This window comes from Hoplias malabaricus, chromosome 9, assembly GCF_029633855.1.
Source record: "Hoplias malabaricus isolate fHopMal1 chromosome 9, fHopMal1.hap1, whole genome shotgun sequence".
Classification (NCBI taxonomy): domain Eukaryota; kingdom Metazoa; phylum Chordata; class Actinopteri; order Characiformes; family Erythrinidae; genus Hoplias; species Hoplias malabaricus.
The window spans coordinates 27,304,855-27,323,616 of NC_089808.1; the positions used below are offsets into that span (position 1 = coordinate 27,304,855).

At 40.5% G+C, this 18,762-nt stretch overlaps 1 protein-coding gene and 1 pseudogene across 1 annotated transcript; both read left to right on the forward strand.

Annotated features, from left to right (window-relative positions):
- Window positions 1-614: 614 nt before the first annotated feature.
- LOC136706661 (zinc finger MYND domain-containing protein 15-like) lies at window positions 615-6,381 on the forward strand (annotated as a pseudogene).
- A 2,364-nt stretch (window positions 6,382-8,745) lies between these two features.
- paqr9 (progestin and adipoQ receptor family member 9) lies at window positions 8,746-15,503 on the forward strand. The gene has a single exon (XM_066682176.1). The coding sequence runs from the start codon at window positions 10,269-10,271 to the stop codon at window positions 11,427-11,429; it is 1,161 nt and encodes a 386-aa protein (XP_066538273.1). The 5' UTR covers window positions 8,746-10,268; the 3' UTR covers window positions 11,430-15,503.
- The last annotated feature ends 3,259 nt before the right edge of the window (window positions 15,504-18,762 follow it).

Sequence of the window (18,762 nt, forward strand, 5' to 3'; positions counted from 1 at the left end):
CTTTTGGGGGAGGGCTATGTGGCATCGGCCGCTATGTGGATTGAATGGGCTACATACAACGTTACTACCCATAAACACCTGGGTTGTAAATAGTCATGTTTCATTGTAATAATTCCTTGAGTGTTTCAATTTATGTAGTAGTCTATGGGTCTTGTGCATCGTCTTTTTTTGGCTTTCATTCTGTTTTGTTGTATGTGGTTAATTTGATTAATTATGTGACTTACCATTTTCGTGATGTGGTAATATTTTGTTGTGGTCAGCCACTCTGGCTCTGTAAGGGTGTGGTTTCTTTTATTCAATACGTGTTATGTTATTCACTGAAAAAGGAATAAACAACAGTTCTGCGTTATGCTGAATCCATCTAAGCCTCCTTCCTCACCCAGCACGCAACAATATTTTATATTTTATATTTATAGCTAAATATTCAGCAAATAAGTAGAACTTGTGCACAATGAACAAGGAAGCTAGACCACGTTATTTGGCTAAACCGAGAAATCCTGCTTTATGAAATAGACGTATCCACAGGTGTCTAAAACCTGCATAGGACAGCCGCTAATTGCTGTTGCTCGTATATTTTTGTGTACTCCCCGTGTGTGTGTGTGTCACTCCTGCAGATGGAGTTTGATTCTGGATACAAAGATCGGCTCGTGATGTTCTCGCGCACGATGGCGCACTGGTGTAAACGTTACGAAGCCTCACGCTCCATGAGGCAGAAGCGTGCTCTCAGAATGGACCGAGTCTGGCTTCCTGTGGACCGCGCATGCGCACACTGGATATTACACCTGCTGGACTGCGCAGCTGCGCCTCCTGCTGCCAGAGCACGACTCAGCACTGATCCATCACAACTCCGTGAGATTCTACAAACACACTCCCACAGCTTCTCTGTCCAGTGACTTTACTGACAGGAATTATTATGAAACACTTTAGCGACAGCAATATAACATAACAACAATATAACAACGGCGGCAAATAACAGCAATAAACGATGAATGAATAAAGACTAAAAATAATCATGCATTAGATTCGGTTACAGAAATCAAACAATTAAATTATTAAATTACCTAGCTGCCATACCTTTTTTTTCTAAAGATGTGGCATTAAACATATTTAGATATTAGTTAATGCATAAGTCTCTTAAACACGCATTCATTTTCAATCAGTTTTCACTTTCTCTTCAAATGGGCAGAGACAATTGTTTGCCCTGAGGTCAGTCTCTCTCTCTCTCTCTCTCTCTCTCTCTCTCTCTGTCTCTCTCTCTCTCTCTCTCACATACACACACACACACACACACACACAATTACTTGAACCCACACTGTTTCCTTTTTTAATGTTGCAAAATTCAAAAATTAAAAGAATAAGGCAAAATTATTTGTTCTCCACCTCATGAAGTGTGTGTACTTGCCTTGCTCCCAGTGATTCCTGATGAGCACTGGCTGCACCCTGAAACATAATCTGCATAAGCAGTTACAGAAATTATTTGTTCTCCTTTACTCCTCTGCCTTAACAAAGATATACCAACACTAATAAAATTAGACATCTGACCTTATCTAATACAAACACTCTTACCATGATGACTGACCTATTTACTCAGACATACACAGACATATTGATTTTTTAATGACATTGTCTCTGTCTGTCCCTGCAGTGGATTTTGATGGAAAGTGTGTGCTGCTGCTGACTGACGCTTCCAGTTTGCCTCTGGGCTTGGATATGTTGCCACAGGGTTGGGCTAGTTCTCTTGAAAATGTAGAAGCAGTGGATGGTGAAACTGAGGGTGCAGTTGCAGAAGGTGCTGGGATTGCTTCGTCACTCAACGGAGGCACCACTGAGCGGAGGTTTGCCGCGACGACCACGTACTCTGAGAGTTAGTGATAAGAAGCTGCACAGGTGAGCACTGGAGTGCACTGAGAAAAAACACTGTGCTCAATATATTGGACTGAAGTGTATATGTTTTTTCCATATTAATAAAAAAAATTAATAAATAAAATAAAAACAGAATTGAATTTTTCAGTATGTTTTAGAAATAAACAAATATGGGATTTGTGTGCTAGTTTCATCTACTTACCTGGCAGTTCCTATATTAATAGTGATGCATTTTTATTAATAGTTTACATGCATCATGTGGATTTTGGGCCAGAATATAATAGTATAATCATTACAGAACATTTAACTTTTATTACTATGATGTTACAAATGCAGCAACATATTTCTACCAGTTTATTTACCTTCTACTTCTATAAAAGTTGTGCTGATGTGATGTATCATTTGAACCCAGGAGCTGTCCTTCACATTGTGGAAATACTTCATAATGAATGGACCAATAAAATTGCTCCTAAAAGACTTGCAATAAAATATTTTTACACTGATTTCCATCAACTGTTAAGAAGGTTTATTTCTTCCTTCTGTAAAGTTATTGTTTTTGGGATGCATGGAGTTTTTTTGGACGGCGACAAGATGTTATTTGTGCGGAAAAGTTTAATTAAGTTCAGTTCACTCCAGATTCATTGTGAATGAAATTTTATGTACTCATTCAGTATCACAATATTTCACAGACAGAAGTTATATCACACTCAATGCATCTTTCTCCCCCTGTTTATATCTTCTCTTTATTACTAGGATACTGAAACATGGAGAAGAGGCTCTTTCTCTGCTGAAGGGGGCACTGAGGCCTGAGGCACTAGGTGGCTGGGTGCCCACTAATGTAGACGGGGAAACTGGGGCACTATGCATTAAAGCATTTAGCATGCGCTGGCCCCCCACATACTATTGTTACGCTTGTAAGAAATACTCTTTCCCCTGCCAGCTGATGCCACGGTAAGGTACAAAGGGAGACAAAAAGAAGTAGAGAGGATAGATTTACTAAGGAAAAAAAGACAAAAGGTAAAATTTAGAAAGTAATATAAACCCAGAGTGTTGTGAAGACAAGAATCATGCAATATAAGGGGTGAATTAATCAAAAGAGAACATTATGTGCTAAAGTTTTTAGCCAGGAGAGATATTACTAACACACAATGCAACATGCACACAATGAAAGTTCATTAATTTCACTTTGGATTGAGCCTGAACTTGTTGATAGAGAATAGTGAGAATGTTGGCCCTTCTGGAGTGAGATGATTGCTCAATGCCAGCTTGTTAACCCCTTAAGTACTTATTAAAGTAACATCTTTCACTCTGATGTACTTTTTAATTCTTTATATTTTAGAGGATGTAGAGTCCAGTCTTGTCAACTAATAATCTTCAGTGCATGTTTTTTCTTATGTTTTTTTTTCTTGCTCCATGCTGTTTGGCATTGTGTTTTGTATGCTCTCTCTCTCTCTCTCTCTCTCTCTCTCTCTCTCTCTCTCTCTCTCTCTCTCTCTCTCTCTCTCTCTCTCTCTCTCACTCTCTCTCTTTTGTTCACTAGTCCTGGCTGTAAGGCAGTGTTGTTTTGTTCTGATGAATGCTCCCCATCCCTTAAAGTCCGGCCTTCCGACTCCAGCCTCTATCACTGATGTGAAAGATTGGTCATCTGCATGAGCCACCATGCCCAGCTAGCTGACTTGCCATTCACTTATGCAAAAGGCAGGGGGCGCCCCCCACACACACACACACACACACACACACACACACACACAGACACTGTAAATAATACTGGTAGGTCTACTACCTCAAAACCAACGCTAAGAATTTTGAAGCTGTACTGTTACAAAAAACAAAAACATTTACTACTGATAATAATTTGAGAGACTTTAGATACATCATTTGACTTTTCTGACAAATACTTTAATGATATATTATGATATATTATAAAGGCGATTGACAAGTGACTTCTTCAACTGTTTTTCAGAAACAACGACTGTGGATTTTGATTTAGAGCATTTTTTATTTAAGAGTCAACTAGACAGTGGCTATTGGCTGCAATGGAGCCTTCTTGTGCAGTCTCCTCATTTTGGGCTGCATTCAAGACTGGAACATCCCAAATATGATTGTCTATCAAGTGTGTACATTTCAAAAACTAGTATAACTGTTATGATTGAAGAATTATGTGAACTTCTTTTTGTTTGTGTGTATTTATTTAATGTGGTGTTTTCCAAGGTCATTTGGAACCCTTTGGCCATCTGAAAGAGGAAACCAACCTCTTGCTTAGTCAAACACCTCCCAAAGCTCCTTCTCTCAGCTCCCCTTTAGGTAGGACAATAACAAAACATTGAAAAAGGCACAATATTCTGTTCACAATATTCTATGCAGATGTTTAAAATTTTAAATCTGATTTAATTTAAATAAAATGTAGTGATCATAATAATCATAAACTTAAAATAATGTAATATTGACCTACATTAGTGTCCTGGAGTCAGTACTTTAGTTGCAAGTGTCTGAATATGACTTCACCTGTGGCTCCTCAGCTCTACATTGTCTATGTACTACATCATCACCTCCCTGGTACCACAAGACTGTGAGTGAAAATGTGTGTGTGTATAACATGCAAATTTTTGAATGACCCTGGTCAAACTTTATATTTGAAGCATTAACCAATTTAGTGTCGTTAGGTGTGTACATATATAGCTGCATAAAGTGAACAAAAAGAATGCAATTAATTATTCCTCACCTGTAGCTTCATGCTCTTGACAGGCCGTATGATTCAGTCAGGTTGTGGTTGCAGGGTCAGGGTGAGCATGTGAACTGGTGTGTATCTTTGGTTACCTTGTGCCCTTTAGTTCCAGTGCTGAATAATCTGAAGAAGCAGTCCTTGAACATTCACATCATCGAGTACTACAGAGAGTTTTACACACTCATGAACTTGTGGGTGAGCAAGATTTCTTCCTCTTTCTCTTTACAGTCAAACACATTGGATGATATTCAAATGCTTGCTTTTCTCATGTGTAGTTCATAGGCCGACATACAACAGAGAAGTGAGACTACTGAATAGAAGTGAAGACGCTGAACAAAGGCAGTGCTTTGGCTGATCAGCATTTTTTATCTTCTTTGATAGGAGCTGTCTATATTTCTTCCACATGTAACCTTTGAACTGTCATTTGTTGGTGAATGGTTGCCAGAAGATAGTGATGAACAGCAGCTGTTTTTACAGAAAAAGGTCATAGCAACTCTAAAGCAGTAACACACACATCACACACACACCAAATGCAACCAACTTCTAAGACTAAAGTTTGGAAGTGTGAAAATGTATCATTTTGGATTTACCTAAAATGAAATGAAGAAATAAAAACATCATAATGATGTATATACCGTACCAGTCAAAAGTTAGTACACATCTTTTCATTAGTCATTGGTGGAATAGGGCTGTTCACTTTATTGAACTGTGCACCAGCCCCTACCTCTGCACAACCCAAGTATGGTCTCAAACACATTAAAAAGGCGAGCAGTTCTACAAATTAACTCTTTTTGATGCCACAGCTGTTCACAGAAACCCATTCCAGGTGACGACCTTATGAAGCTGATTGAGAGAACGCCAAGAGTGTGCAAAGCTATCAAAGCAAAAGGCAAAAATTAGAAAAATCTAAAGTATAAAACATTCTGGTGTGACATTGAATGAGAAGATGTCTGAACTTTGGCTGGTACTCTTTATTTATTTATTTATTTATTTGATTGTTTGTTTGTTTGTTTGTTTGACTTCTGCCATTTGGTCATCTTTGCAAAGCAGGGTATATTTCTTGTATCATATTTCAGTGCCATTATTTATCACTAGGCACACCTAAAACCCTTTGCCTCATTCTATTTCCCCAGAGTGATGCTGTGTTTCTAGTGAATCCTGCTATAGGTTCAGAGGAGACAGCGAGCAAGAGGAGTATCTGAATCAAAGCATACAAAAGAACCTACCACATGCTCCAGGGACCCAAACCAGACCTAGTGATTGGTTCGTGAAAAACAAAAAAACTCTGTATGTGTATGTTTGTGTTTGTGTGCATGAGAGAGAGAGGCCTCAATTTTTTTGAATGGTGTGTTTGAACAGACGCAGCATTCAGTGTTTTCAATGGAGGGAAGGAAGCACAAGGGCCTCTCCTATGATCCCTGTTGTTTATTAATGAATCCGTTCTTTATGATCTTTTTGAATGGGCCAAAACTTCCATGAAACAATACAATACGGCAAGTCCCTTACCCTCAGAGACCATTAACAATGTGAATGTTTGTATTTCTGTGTGTGTGTGTGTGTGTGTCTGTGTGTGTGTGTCAGGATTCAGTCCAGCAATCCCTCTCCACGACTCATGGCTCAGCACTCTTGCCCGACTTCAGGTGGCACACTTTATCTCCAGTATCTGCTGAGTATTCTGTTACTTATTGATTATTTACAAAGGCCTGTGACTAACGGAGAGTTCTTGTGTGCTCTAGTCTCTCCGGGTCCCAGCTTATTTCTGTGAGCTCAGTGAATTTAGCTGTGAGAAGTGATGAATCCCTGTTGGTATTCCAATTCATTCATTTTTCATCTCCTCTATAAGCCTCTTGCGCCTTAAACACAGCACTCCTCCATGAGTGATGGAAAAGCAGGTAGTGACCTACCACAACCGGCCAATCCCTGTACAGCAAACCCAACTCCTGTACCGCCCAAGATGACCAGGAAAGAAAAGAAGCATGCAAGCTATAATAGAACTCGCAAGCGCAAATAGACTTTTATAACCAATGACATAATCACATTTAAATATGGCGAATATGTTTATACAACAAAAACACAGTACAATTAAAAAGTACATGTTTTGTGCTAGAATTATGGGTCCTGTAAGTAGTAGGATGGATGAACATACACACAGTCATATTCCTTTCCACCCCCACTCTCTAATCCCTACACCACATTTAGGCCATATGGGCTGTGTCTTCAGTGTGCCATATGCACAGATGACCTTTCATAAAATATAAGCCCCGAGGTTGTTTACCAGCTGCATTTGTGTTTTGAAAGTCTGCAAAACATGAATGGGCCAATTATAGCTGTGATAACCAACATCCAGCAGAGCTGAAGTAGTCTAGCACACAAACTGAACCATTATAGCCTAGAGATTAAAAAAAATCTGGGGAAATATCTAGTTATGATTTTTCAGACCAATACTATAACTGTGATTTTAATATGATTATTTTCTATAGAATAATCACCAGGCTTTTTTAACAATTCCAATTAAGCTTCACCACCCGCTTATGTTTGTCAAGTTAAGACTTAAATTACTGAACACTTTGTGCTCCCTGGGGTCTAAATGAAAACTCTATGACTTGGTTTGGTCAAAATACCACCGACAGCCCTGTTCAGAATGACTGGTTTCAGTGCCTATTGAGAATGTAAATGTAACCCCAATACTGAGGTGCCCAGGAGTGAGGAAATTATGTTTTTAATTTATTTATTTATTGTTTAACACACTAAATGGAGTAGGTTGTTTTATTTCAGTTTGTAGGTTGTTTGGACCTGCAGATTCCCAAATTAATGTACTAATGCACTGAAAATGTTATATTTTATAATATGTCAACCTTAAAAAAGGTTTGCAAGGTTCTCGACAAAAGGATGCTGATTATACAAGTGTCGTGTATCCCCTGCAATACTTCCAAGACCTAACCAGCTGACATGGACATACCCTAAACTTTGTGACCATTTTAAAAAGAACTATTCCTTGTTAAATCTTGCTCCAGTCTCCCGTTGGCCAGTGCCCAAAACAGCTGGCTGATGGAGGATCTGCACGTTTGCCCTCAGTGCCCTTTCACGACAAATGCCCTTCGCAGGGGCCACCTGGCCCGCTCAGAAGGGGCTGCAGGGGCGGGCTAAAGGATGGGGTTATTATATTTTTCGCACCCGTTTTCTGACAAGCCCCACCTCATATGCGCTGGGATTGGCTAGTCGCTCTCCCTCGCGGCCAGGCCGTTAATAGGCTGAGCTATTGGAGTATTGAACCAACAGCCAATGGCAGTCCACAAAAGCGAGCCGTTAGCAGCCAATCGCAGCCACAGTGGGCGGGCTTTGCCGCAGTACAAGTGTGAAATAAAATAAGCTCCCCTCTGCCTGTTTTCATTGGTCCCTTTAGTGGTGGCGCACGATTGCGTCTCCCATTAGTTTATTATTAATTTTCATTTAGAAGCAAGAGCAGACAATCTAATCCAACGACTCGCACTGGTTTAACATGGTAAACTATGAAACCCCCGAACATGTTCTCAGAGCTTACATTATCTTCAGAAGGATATGAATAAGTGCGCGCATGCCCGCAGAGCAGAATAAATCCTGTCTATTTCTGTCCAGGGCTCACCAGCGTCACTGGAAAGTTGTCAGGGAGAAGAGAGAGAGAGAGAGAGAGAGAGAGAGAGAGAGAGAGAGGTGCACATTTATATAGAAATAGTAAAAGAGTTTCATAAGAAACACTGGCATCTCAAAAACGAGGCAACACCATTTTCTCTCCTGTAAAGTTGTTAGGAGAAAAAATTAGCTTCAATTCAGCAACAACCGAATCCCCATAATTAGCAAAACACCTAAACTGGAACAGTATCTGAAGCCAATTTAAGTTCAATTATTTATTTAGTTTTTTTTGTGAAAGGGTCTGTTTATACAGGAGTGTAGAAAAAACTGTGTGTAAGATAATGTCATTATTTAATATGAAACTGCTTTGGTAACAGTTGTTTATTGCAGTTCGTACCGAGAACACCGTTTCAAATTCAGAGAAAGTGTCTGTGCGCGCGCGTGAGAGAGAGAGAGGGGGGAAGGGTGGCGAGACGTATGAACTGTAGGTCTGGTGGCTATAGACAGGAACACTGTGCAGGAAACCTAGAAGTGGGGGGAAGGGGGCACACTCAGGCTCCACCGCTGCGCATGGGGCACTGCGAACAGTCAAGGACAGGACGCGCGTGTGTGTGTGTAAGGAGAGAGAGAGAGAGAGAGAGAGAGAGATACAGGCCTCTTTCGGTTGGACTGGAATGAAGATCTCGTACAGGACTGTGGCTCGAAAACGACGAACTGTCATCAGCTCCAATGGGACTATTCGGACACGGCGAAATTCGCCGTTACTCTCTGTGATATCCATCAAGCGCTAGGCGCAGCGGTTAACCCTGTGTACTTTGGCACTGGAAGCGGTTCTGCCCGGATATTTTGTCGGATGCTCGAAGCCGGTGCGCAACGCTGACCCACTTTATCTCCGAATGAGACTGAGCCGCGGAGAGATGCCGCTGAGGTGAAGCAATGAGTAGCTTCAATGCGCTGTACAGCAGCACGTTAGAGAAGGCCACCGGCTCCGTTCCGATACCCGTCACCGGTCAACGGATCTCTTTTCTCGTGTTGAAGAGGCTACCGGATCCAGTGGCTCGTTCATTTTGACCGCACGGTGTAGAGAGGCTCATGTAACGCAGACGTAACGCGAACCCTGCGGCAGGGCTCAGTGAACTCGACATTGAGAGAACATTTCTGCGCTGGAGAGATAAGATAGAAGCCCCCGCTGTCGCTTCAACGCCGCTGCTAAAAGGGAACAGAAAGCAAGGGGCTCAACCTTGACTCTGTGGACGCTGACCTTAGGTTTCTTGGAGACAAACTGAGCATTTGGGCTGCAAGTTCCTGCATGCTGCGAGGGATTTATACCTTTAATTAAAGCTCAGGGTTATTTGTTGGATTTGGTCAGCTATGTCCTAATCTGCACATAAAATGTCTGCTTTAAATGGATTATATTTTGGCTGCACTTTTGAGAAGACTGTCTTCTACACTTGGTTAGATTTTTGACTTTGCTATAGGGCTGAGAGAACAGATGTTTTTATATAAAATCACAATTAGACAGAGTGCAAGTTTAATTTTAGCCCACATTTTGTTAAATTCGTGTGGGTTTAAATATAACCGCAAAATGCATGGCTTGTGACCTGCTTATAGATGGGTTACACCTATCAAAATCAGCCAAACACCCATGTGCTGGGTACATGACCTGCACTACTACAGCTAACTGGCACACATTCAGCAAAACAGACTTGAGCTACAAAAAGTGCAGGTGCTGGTCACTTTTGATGTGTGTGAGTCAAAAAAGGCTTGTAAATTAGTATAGAGCAATTATATGGAAATGTCACAGATATATATTTTGTATAAATTGCTCAGCCCTACCAGACAGAATGATTTTGAATACTTGCTGAAATTAATCAGTATTTTATCTGAATGACCCAGGATTATGCTTCTGTGCACATTGTTATGAAACACCTTTTTCCTATGACATGATGTCAGCATAAGTCACTGCAAAGGAATTCAATGAACATGATATCAGAGCATTAAAAAACATAAAGCAAACCTCTGTGAGTTGCTGTGTTGAGCCGGTCAGTAAGCCAGAGTACAAGATTTCATCATGTGGTCACTACCTCTCCTCCGTCATACTGATGTCCCACAGAGAGTGACAGAAAATTTCATCCTGTCTGGTTACCGATTTCCTGACTACAGCCTCCTCCAGTGCCTGGTCTCTGCCTTCCGTCCCACCAACGAGACTGGAAACTTCTGGACTCACTTCCTGCCCATATTTGTCTTCACCTTCCACTTTCTGGAGATATTTGAATGGGAAGGAGCACCAACCCCAGGGGACCCCTTTTTCTACCCTGCCTGGAACTACTTCATCGGGGTCTTCTACCTGTTACTGGCCAGCAGCATGGCACATCTGCTGAACTCAATGTCACTAATCATTCGGGAGATCTGCTTCTTTGTGGATTATGGAACCATTAGTGCGTACACTGTTGGATCCTCACTGGCTTATTACTACTATATTCACCCTCAGGCAGGGATACCAAAGATCGGGGTAGAGGCCCAAAATGCATCTGGGACATGGTCAGAGAGGGAAGAGGAACCTTCACTGCCTCAGTCTTCTTCTGCATCGTATTCTTCCTCCTCCAGCACTTCTGTAATGCTGTTCCGCTCATTTTTTGAGACATTATACATCCCCTGCTCCTGCTTTATAGCCATAGTTTGTGTGATAACCTGTTGCAACACCAGGCAGCGCTGGAGGAAGTACCGCTACGCTGTGCGTACGCTCGTCTTCCTCCTGCCATTCTTCATCTCATCCACTCCGGTCTTCTACCGCCTCCTCAGCCCTTCTCCATACCCCACCTCCTCGCCGCTGCCCTCTCCTTACCCGTACTCCACAATGGCCATCTTCTTCTACCGCCATTGCTTCTGGCTGGTTGTGTCTGCGGTGTTCAACATCAGCAAAATCCCAGAGCGCCTTTCTCCAGGGAAGTTTGACATTTGGGGCCATAGCCACCAATGGTTCCACTGCTGCACCTTCTTGTCCATCCTTGACGAGCTCCATATGATCAAGGTGGAGATACGGGCCCTGTTGGTCCACCCTTCTTTGGTTCTGGCACCGACAATGTCTGTTCAGCTGCCTGGCCCCACAGTCTACTCCACCTACTGTGTGATGCTGCTGCTGCAAGGGTGTATAGCCTCCATCATTGTCTGTTTTGGGTGGTGTGCCTACCAGATATATGCACCCGAGCAAAAACGGCTGAAGGCACACTGAAAACAGCCATAGACTGCAATGTATGATTTGCTTTGACTAAATTGTAGCTAGTAATTGCTATTGTTTAATAACCTATGGCAATGTGAATCATTTATCCATTTTACCATTTCTCAGTCTGGGATTGTCACTGCCACAGGGCATCATTGGACATTTGACACATTTGCGTATGTCACTGTCCATGCAGTATCAACATCAAATATCAGTGTGTAGGGACTTAAATAAGATGAGCGTAAGTGCCCTATTGTATGGTTATTAAGAGTTTTATGTTTGACTGAAGGTTCTCATTTCAACCTCCTGGCATGGCCCTTTTTGTCGCTGAGGGAAATATAGTGGTGCTTACAGGCTGTTCCAGAATGATCTTTTAATTCCTTCCCAAGTGGGTTTCGCTAGCACAGGACAGCATGAAAGGCTTTTAGAATTTCCTGGGGGGATATGATATCATGCTAATGCATTTAGTTAGTATGTCTATCGCTAACCCTCTCTCTGGCTGTGTATAACTCTCAACAACGCACACAAACACACTTCCTCTCTGGTGCTTGTGAGCCATTTAAACAGGAAGTGAAGGAGACGACAAGCCCAAATTGCTTCAACCATGCTCTTTTAGAATAGAGGAAATGGTGTGAGGGGGTGCTTACTGTATCATATTCTCAAACAGTAAAACACTGACCAGCCTATACTTTAAAACGATATTCCATCAGCTGGATAAATATGTGAAAGTCAGTACTATGCTACTGAGCTTTTGTTATCAGCTTTTTTATAGCTTGATTCAATAAATACCATCAAGACAGTAATGTCTCTGCATATACAGTACTGTAACCTATGCATGGCTCTTGATTGTACATTAGGTGTATGGATCATAATTTAAGAAATAGGGATTTGACTTGGTATGAGGATTATGCCTTGAATGTTGGATGGAGAAGAAGAAGCCATAACATTGCTTATTAGACATATCAACATGATCTCAGCAGGGTTTCTCCACTGCTCAGCTGAATTTGCACTCGATCAACCAGATGCTTTCAGGAAGTGGTGCGTTAAAGGGCATTTCAGAGAGTGTTTTGTCTGTTGTTGCATTAATTATTAATCATCATTCAATCAATGTTACTATTCATTCCTTTGTAGATGACAGTTTGTCTACATTTTTACACTTTACTTTGCCCTTCTCACCATCACTTACCTGTAAGAGCTGGTTCTTAATAGTACTTGAACTTTTCTGTGACGGTATCAAATAGTGTAAGAAATGCCACTGTGAGGACTAAGTGTTTTTGTTGTTAGCTTTTCAGTGCTAGACATGTTTAGGCCTGTAGTCGGAGAGAATTCCAGTGTAAGAGTGCAAGTCTAGGACTACTGGATTCCTCTTGTGTGCTTGTTTGAATCAGTAAATGAGTGAGAAAGAGTTAGTCAAAAACACATTCAGAATGAGCACTCTTAGTATAGTCTCTAAATGCAGGTTGAAATAGTCTTTTCCAGTGGGTGGATGACTTACTGGACAGTTTACTAAGCATTCTGTCATAAAGCCATCACAATTCTTTCTTTATCAATCCAATGTAATATTGTGGTTTTCCATTATTATTGACGACACACAGCACTTTTTATCCACTCCCTCAGAACTCCTGTTTGTCTGTATAATGCTTTGTAAAAACACGAAGTCACTTTTACATGTTCACATACAGTCTGTTTTATATCTTGGTAGCTTTACGACAGCTAGTAGTCAGATAGTACGACAGATAGTATTTTACCAATAGCCGTTACTCTGGGTAAATTTGCACAGTTTAAGAGCCTAGTCTTTTGAAAATAGACTGCTTTTTGTTTTAAATGTGCCTCCCATGTTTGTGTCATTACTGTGTGACTATCTAGATTTGAATCAGTGATGAGTCAAGCACCTTCTCTGTGCACAAGAATATTCTATCTCTGTTGTCTGTTTCTCATTGTCATTAGAAAGAGCATTAGAAAAGTTATAGTTGGAGTAAATGCTAAATCACCAGATACTAATTTCATTTTATATTGTATATCTATAACTACTTTTCCATTCACAAATAATTGCTCACATGCCTTTATGTCATACACTGATTATTTCTTGACAAATGTTCAAATGTGTTGAAGGGGGTTATCCCACATATACCACAAGAAATGAGTGGAAGATGATGCTAGATGACGTTGTAGACCTTGTGGGACTGTCTGTACTTGTGGGGAACATTTGTGGAAAGGAAAACTGCTGTATTGCTACTGTTAGAAGTACAGTGGAACCTCTACCTACGAACTTGATCTGTTTCGTGACACAGTTCGTAAGTAGAAAAGTTCGTTTCTCGAGTCAATTTTCCACATTTAAAATAATGGAAAAGAAATTAATGCGTTCCAGCCCCCACCCCGAAAGTCACTCTTTTTGAACTGATATAAGTTTACATAACTCTCAGATTAGTGAAAAATAATAGCATTACTAAAAATAAAGAAATACAGTGGTAACAGTAATAAAATGAAATAAAAAAGTTTTAAGTGGTTACAAATCGCTACCTTGAAGACGTGACGACTCGCTGGAGGAGTAACACAGGCACTGGCTGTATGACGGGAGGTGGGGGTGGGTGGAATAACGGAGAGTAGGCGGGTGAATGTGGGGAGACGAAGCGTAGATACGGCTTAACTTAGCACGAACATCGATGTCTGCTATTTACACTAATGCTAAATTGCTAAAAGTACAATTTGCTAATCTTAAAAGCTCACTCAAATCTGGGCGCGCTGGGACACTCGCCTATTGGGGTCAGTGGCCATTTCCAGCTGCCGGCTCGGTGGAGGCTCGGGTTCGTTTCTAAAATCATGATTCGTTGGTGGAGGCAGAAAATATTCAAATGCCCGGTTCGTATCTTGGAAAGTTCGTTAGTATAGGCGTTCGTTAGTAGAGGTTCCACTGTATTTCTCTGCAGCTGTGCAGCATTTATGGATTTTACCATGGACAAACTCACACTATGGGCCAGTTTCAAGACATAGATTAGGTCTTTATGATTATGTAAATTAATATCTCATTTGGAGCAACTACTTTGCTCTATTAGTGCACGTTATTGTCTGTCATTTCTATTCAGGTTGCAACCCCTTATAGTTCAGATTCTGCTGTGGGAACAGTGAAGTTTTAGGGTCGTATAACACGATCATGTCATATGCTGACTGTAAGGTGCCTGCAGTATGAGGCAATGGTATGGCAATTTGAACAGGAATCCTGTTATGCATCTTAGTTCCTTTTTACATCATCCTGTAGGTGTGTGATAGATGCAGCATTGTGACAAGACTCCAGTTCACACAGTATTCTATTATCTCTCCAAGAGGATGCATCTCCTTAGAAAGAGTTTCTTCATCCAGAATAAATTTCATAGCTAATGAGTTTGAAACCGTTTTGCAAAACATGATTGTTGAACATTGTTGTTGAAATGTCTTTGCCCTTATACTGCTACCATTGTTATGACAGGGACCTCACTCTTCAAATATGTGAACATAATGAAACTGCTAAATTACATACACCTGTTTGATTACACCTGTATCAATTCTGTACTCCTGAAGCTGGCAAGAAACCCAGTACTCAAAATGCTCAGAAAGGGACACTGAAGGAATCCATTCCGACACCAGCATCATCTCGTTGTTTCTGGAACTTACTAGACTTGTGGTGCTTAATAGGAGCAAAAAATTTGTGGATTCTAGTGGCCCCTCATTAAAAGACATTTAATGGGTTAATATTTCCCAGAAAACTGTATAAAATTGATACAGGTTCATCAGGCAATTGACATTGTCACTTATCAAAGTCTCAGTAGTAAAGTCGAAAGACTGAGGTAGTTTCATTACTACTGCACTGGAAGAGTTGTAACTCTCAGGGTTCAGTGTATAGACAGGATTGTGGTCAGAAGTCACTGGACATGTTATGTTCTATGACTGATTTAGATTCAGTCTTATTTATGATTTACATATGTAGATCACTATAATACTATCTTAATGACTGAGATATAGGCTGTTATTAAAAGAGTTAATATAATTGTACAAATAGAGTTTCTTTTTTCAATGTATTAAGAGATTATAACTATGAATGAATAAACTAAATGCTGGATAAATGTGTTTGTATGTGTTACGAATGTGTACACAAACTCAGTATCTTTCCTACTATGTAATAATGTAAAAATCCTTCACAGATATTGGTTTTGATTGCCCTGTCATTCTGGTTTGAGATGATGCGAGAAGCTACACTGTTGAAACGAATCATGGAGTGGTTGTTATTTTTCTTTTAATTGTGCCATGTCTATTTAAGGCAGCACAGTACCAGACTTCTTTCATTCTGTAAACATTTCTTCCTGTTCAGCTTTCCCAGAATCACTTAAGAACACATCCTGGACAGAGCTCTCGTCCATCACAGGGCATCACACACCCACACACATTCATTCACACATATGGACATTTTGGAATAGCCAATCAGTATTTGGATTAAAAAATAAAACATCAGAACACACTAAACTCCTCACAGGCAGTGACCCGATTGAGGTTAAAACCCACAACTCCAGGACCCTGGATCTGTAACAGATCTGCAGTGATCATTCATTCATTATCTGTAACTGCTTATCCAGTTCAGGGTCCAGAGCGTACCTAGAATCATTGGGCGCAAGGTGGGAATACACCCTGGAGGGGGCGCCAGTTCTTCACAGGGCAACACACACTCACATGGAGAACACACCAAACTCCTCAAAGACAGTCACCCGGTGCGGGATTCGAACCCACAAACTCCAGGTCCCTGTAGCTGTGTGACTGTGACACTACCTGCTGCGCACAAGTCTGATATATTTATTTTAAAACTGGGTTTGTGAAGGAAGCACTTCACTTAAGGTGAGCAGTAGGCAAGGTTCAGACTACACAAAAACTATTGCAGAACACAGAAGGACCGATCATGCATAGTATCAGCTTCTAAGATATGAAAGTTTTAATGAAAAACAAAAAGGCCTTCTAAAAGCTCATTTGGAAGCATGCCCAAAATGATTTGCTAAGCTGCAAATTCCACACTAAATCCTTTGGTGGATTTGACGCCACTGGAATTTTTTAAATGAAGACTACCCTTGGAGAGTAATTATGAGCATGATTATGAATATATTGTAGTGTAAAGGTTAGCGTGCATGCATTAATTCTACAAGGATTTTTGGGGATATTGGAGCATGAGTTTCAGGCTAGAGTATTTCAGGATTGGATTCAGTCTTTTATTTTATTTTTTTTTTCAATATGAAATCCAATTGGTGGCCCAGTGGCGCAGCAGGTAGTGTCCCCAGGGATCTGGGGATCAGCTCAGGGTGACTGTCCATGAGGAGTTTGGTGTGCACTCCCCATGTCTGTGTGGGTTTCCTCTGGGTGCTCCGGTTTCCAGTTTCCTAAAACACACATTGGTTGGTGGATTGGCTACTCAAAATTGTCCGTGTGTGTGTGTGTGTGTGTGTGTGTGTGTGTCTGTATGTGTGTGTGTGTAAAACCCTGTGAAGGACTACCACCCCCTCCAGGGTGTGTCCCTGCCTTTGTCCAATGATTCCGGGTAGGCTCAGGGCCCACCATGACCCTGAACTGGATAAGCAGTTAAAGACAATGAATGAATGAGATCCAACTATATACATATATTACCAATATCTGATAAAGGAAATCTTTCATCTCTAATTCAACCTCATTTCTGAATTCTAGAAGTCACTGTAATACAGAGCTGTGATTATTCATGTTTACAGACATTCTACAAGCAATGATAAAATGGCTCTGTCTTCAGATTGTTGTTGTTTGTCCACAGCCTTTCGTTGTGCAGGTGCCTTTTTGCATAGATTTGCATTAGTGCGCGGGTGTGTGTGTGTGTGGATGGTTCAGTTGTGCTGAGTTACAGGAGCAGCCAAAAGACACTCTCTCACACACACACACACATAGTCATTAGTCATTTAAAAATGTAAGTTCAGTTCACACAGTAGTTGTGCTATTTTATTAACATTAGTAATATTCATTAACACATACTTTAAAAAAACTAAGACATTTCACTGATTTCCCTAAATTCTATGTTGAAGTAAAGAACCAGTCGATGTAATAGAAAAGAATGTCCTAATACTTTCATTCTCTCATATACAGACTACCGCGGTCTTATTCCCTCTCAACGCTCTCCTTTCTCATAATAGTATAACAGTAATGGATAGTAGGGTGGACTGTGTAATAGTAAAAATAGACAGCAGCCTGGGAAGGCAGACAGAATAAATCAATAAGGATTAGTGATGAGAATAGAAAATTTTATCCATTATTTTTTTACTGAACCAGCCATCGCTGACCAGCTCGTCCACTAGATGGAGACATTGAGCTAGGCTTTATTTACAAATGCCTGATGACGTTGTAGGCCTTCAGTTTTCAAAAGGCAACTTCTAACTGTGTCCCTTATCTTTGCGGTTCTCTACAAAGTCAACATTACTGAGGTCAACAACATCAACATTTTTCTAACTCGGCAAACCCATCTTTAGAAATAACCTCATTTGCTTATCAGTGCTACATTTTAGGTTCTAATTATGGTGTATGTCTTCGCTTATAAACAAAGACCAAAACTAGATGTTGGATGAAGTTTTTATACTGCTACTTCCTGTCAATTTGGTTTTGGGTTTAGAGGTATATTTACTTTAATTTCACTCAAGTAACTTTTACTTGGTTATGGACTTAGGAAAATAGTCAAACCTGAAGGTGAAAACATTAGTATAAAGAATCCATTAAGTAGGGTGACCAGATCTGAGATGGTGAAAAAGAGGAGAGGGCGGGGGACGACTACTGACGTCCAGACATTATTATTATAATTATTATAATTATTGCATTACATGCTAATTAAATGTTGACAGAGAAGGTTATCAACCAATAACGATAGCTCTACAGTCAGACCATCCAATCAGAAGATTTTAGGCTACTTCAACACGCTCCCTTCTCACTCAAGCGAACCAATCGGAGTAGGGGAGGGCGGGACAAGTTTGTGAACGAAACGCTTCTCGAAGTTCTGTGTAAGTTCTAGAAAAACAACATCCCGGACGTTTATGAAATTCCGCCGGACATTTTTTATGTCTAAAAAAGAGGACATGTCTAGGTAAAAGATGACGTCTGGTCACCATATAATCATTAAGCTTATTTTTTTGAGAAATTATTTCTTGTTGGCTTTATTTTATTTATTTATTTATTTATTTATTTATTTATTTATTTATTTATTTATTTATTTTTGACAAGAGAATGTTTAATTTTTTAGTACAGGTTGTAAAGTGAATCAAACAGTACAGAGATTGCTTGTTGCAAATGTAGTACAGCTATCTCACTTTCAGTTCTCTTTTTT

Coding starts and splice junctions, on each gene's coding strand:
- paqr9 (XM_066682176.1), top strand. CDS start 10,269: ATGTGGTCACTACCTCTCCTCCGTCATACTGATGTCCCACAGAGAGTG.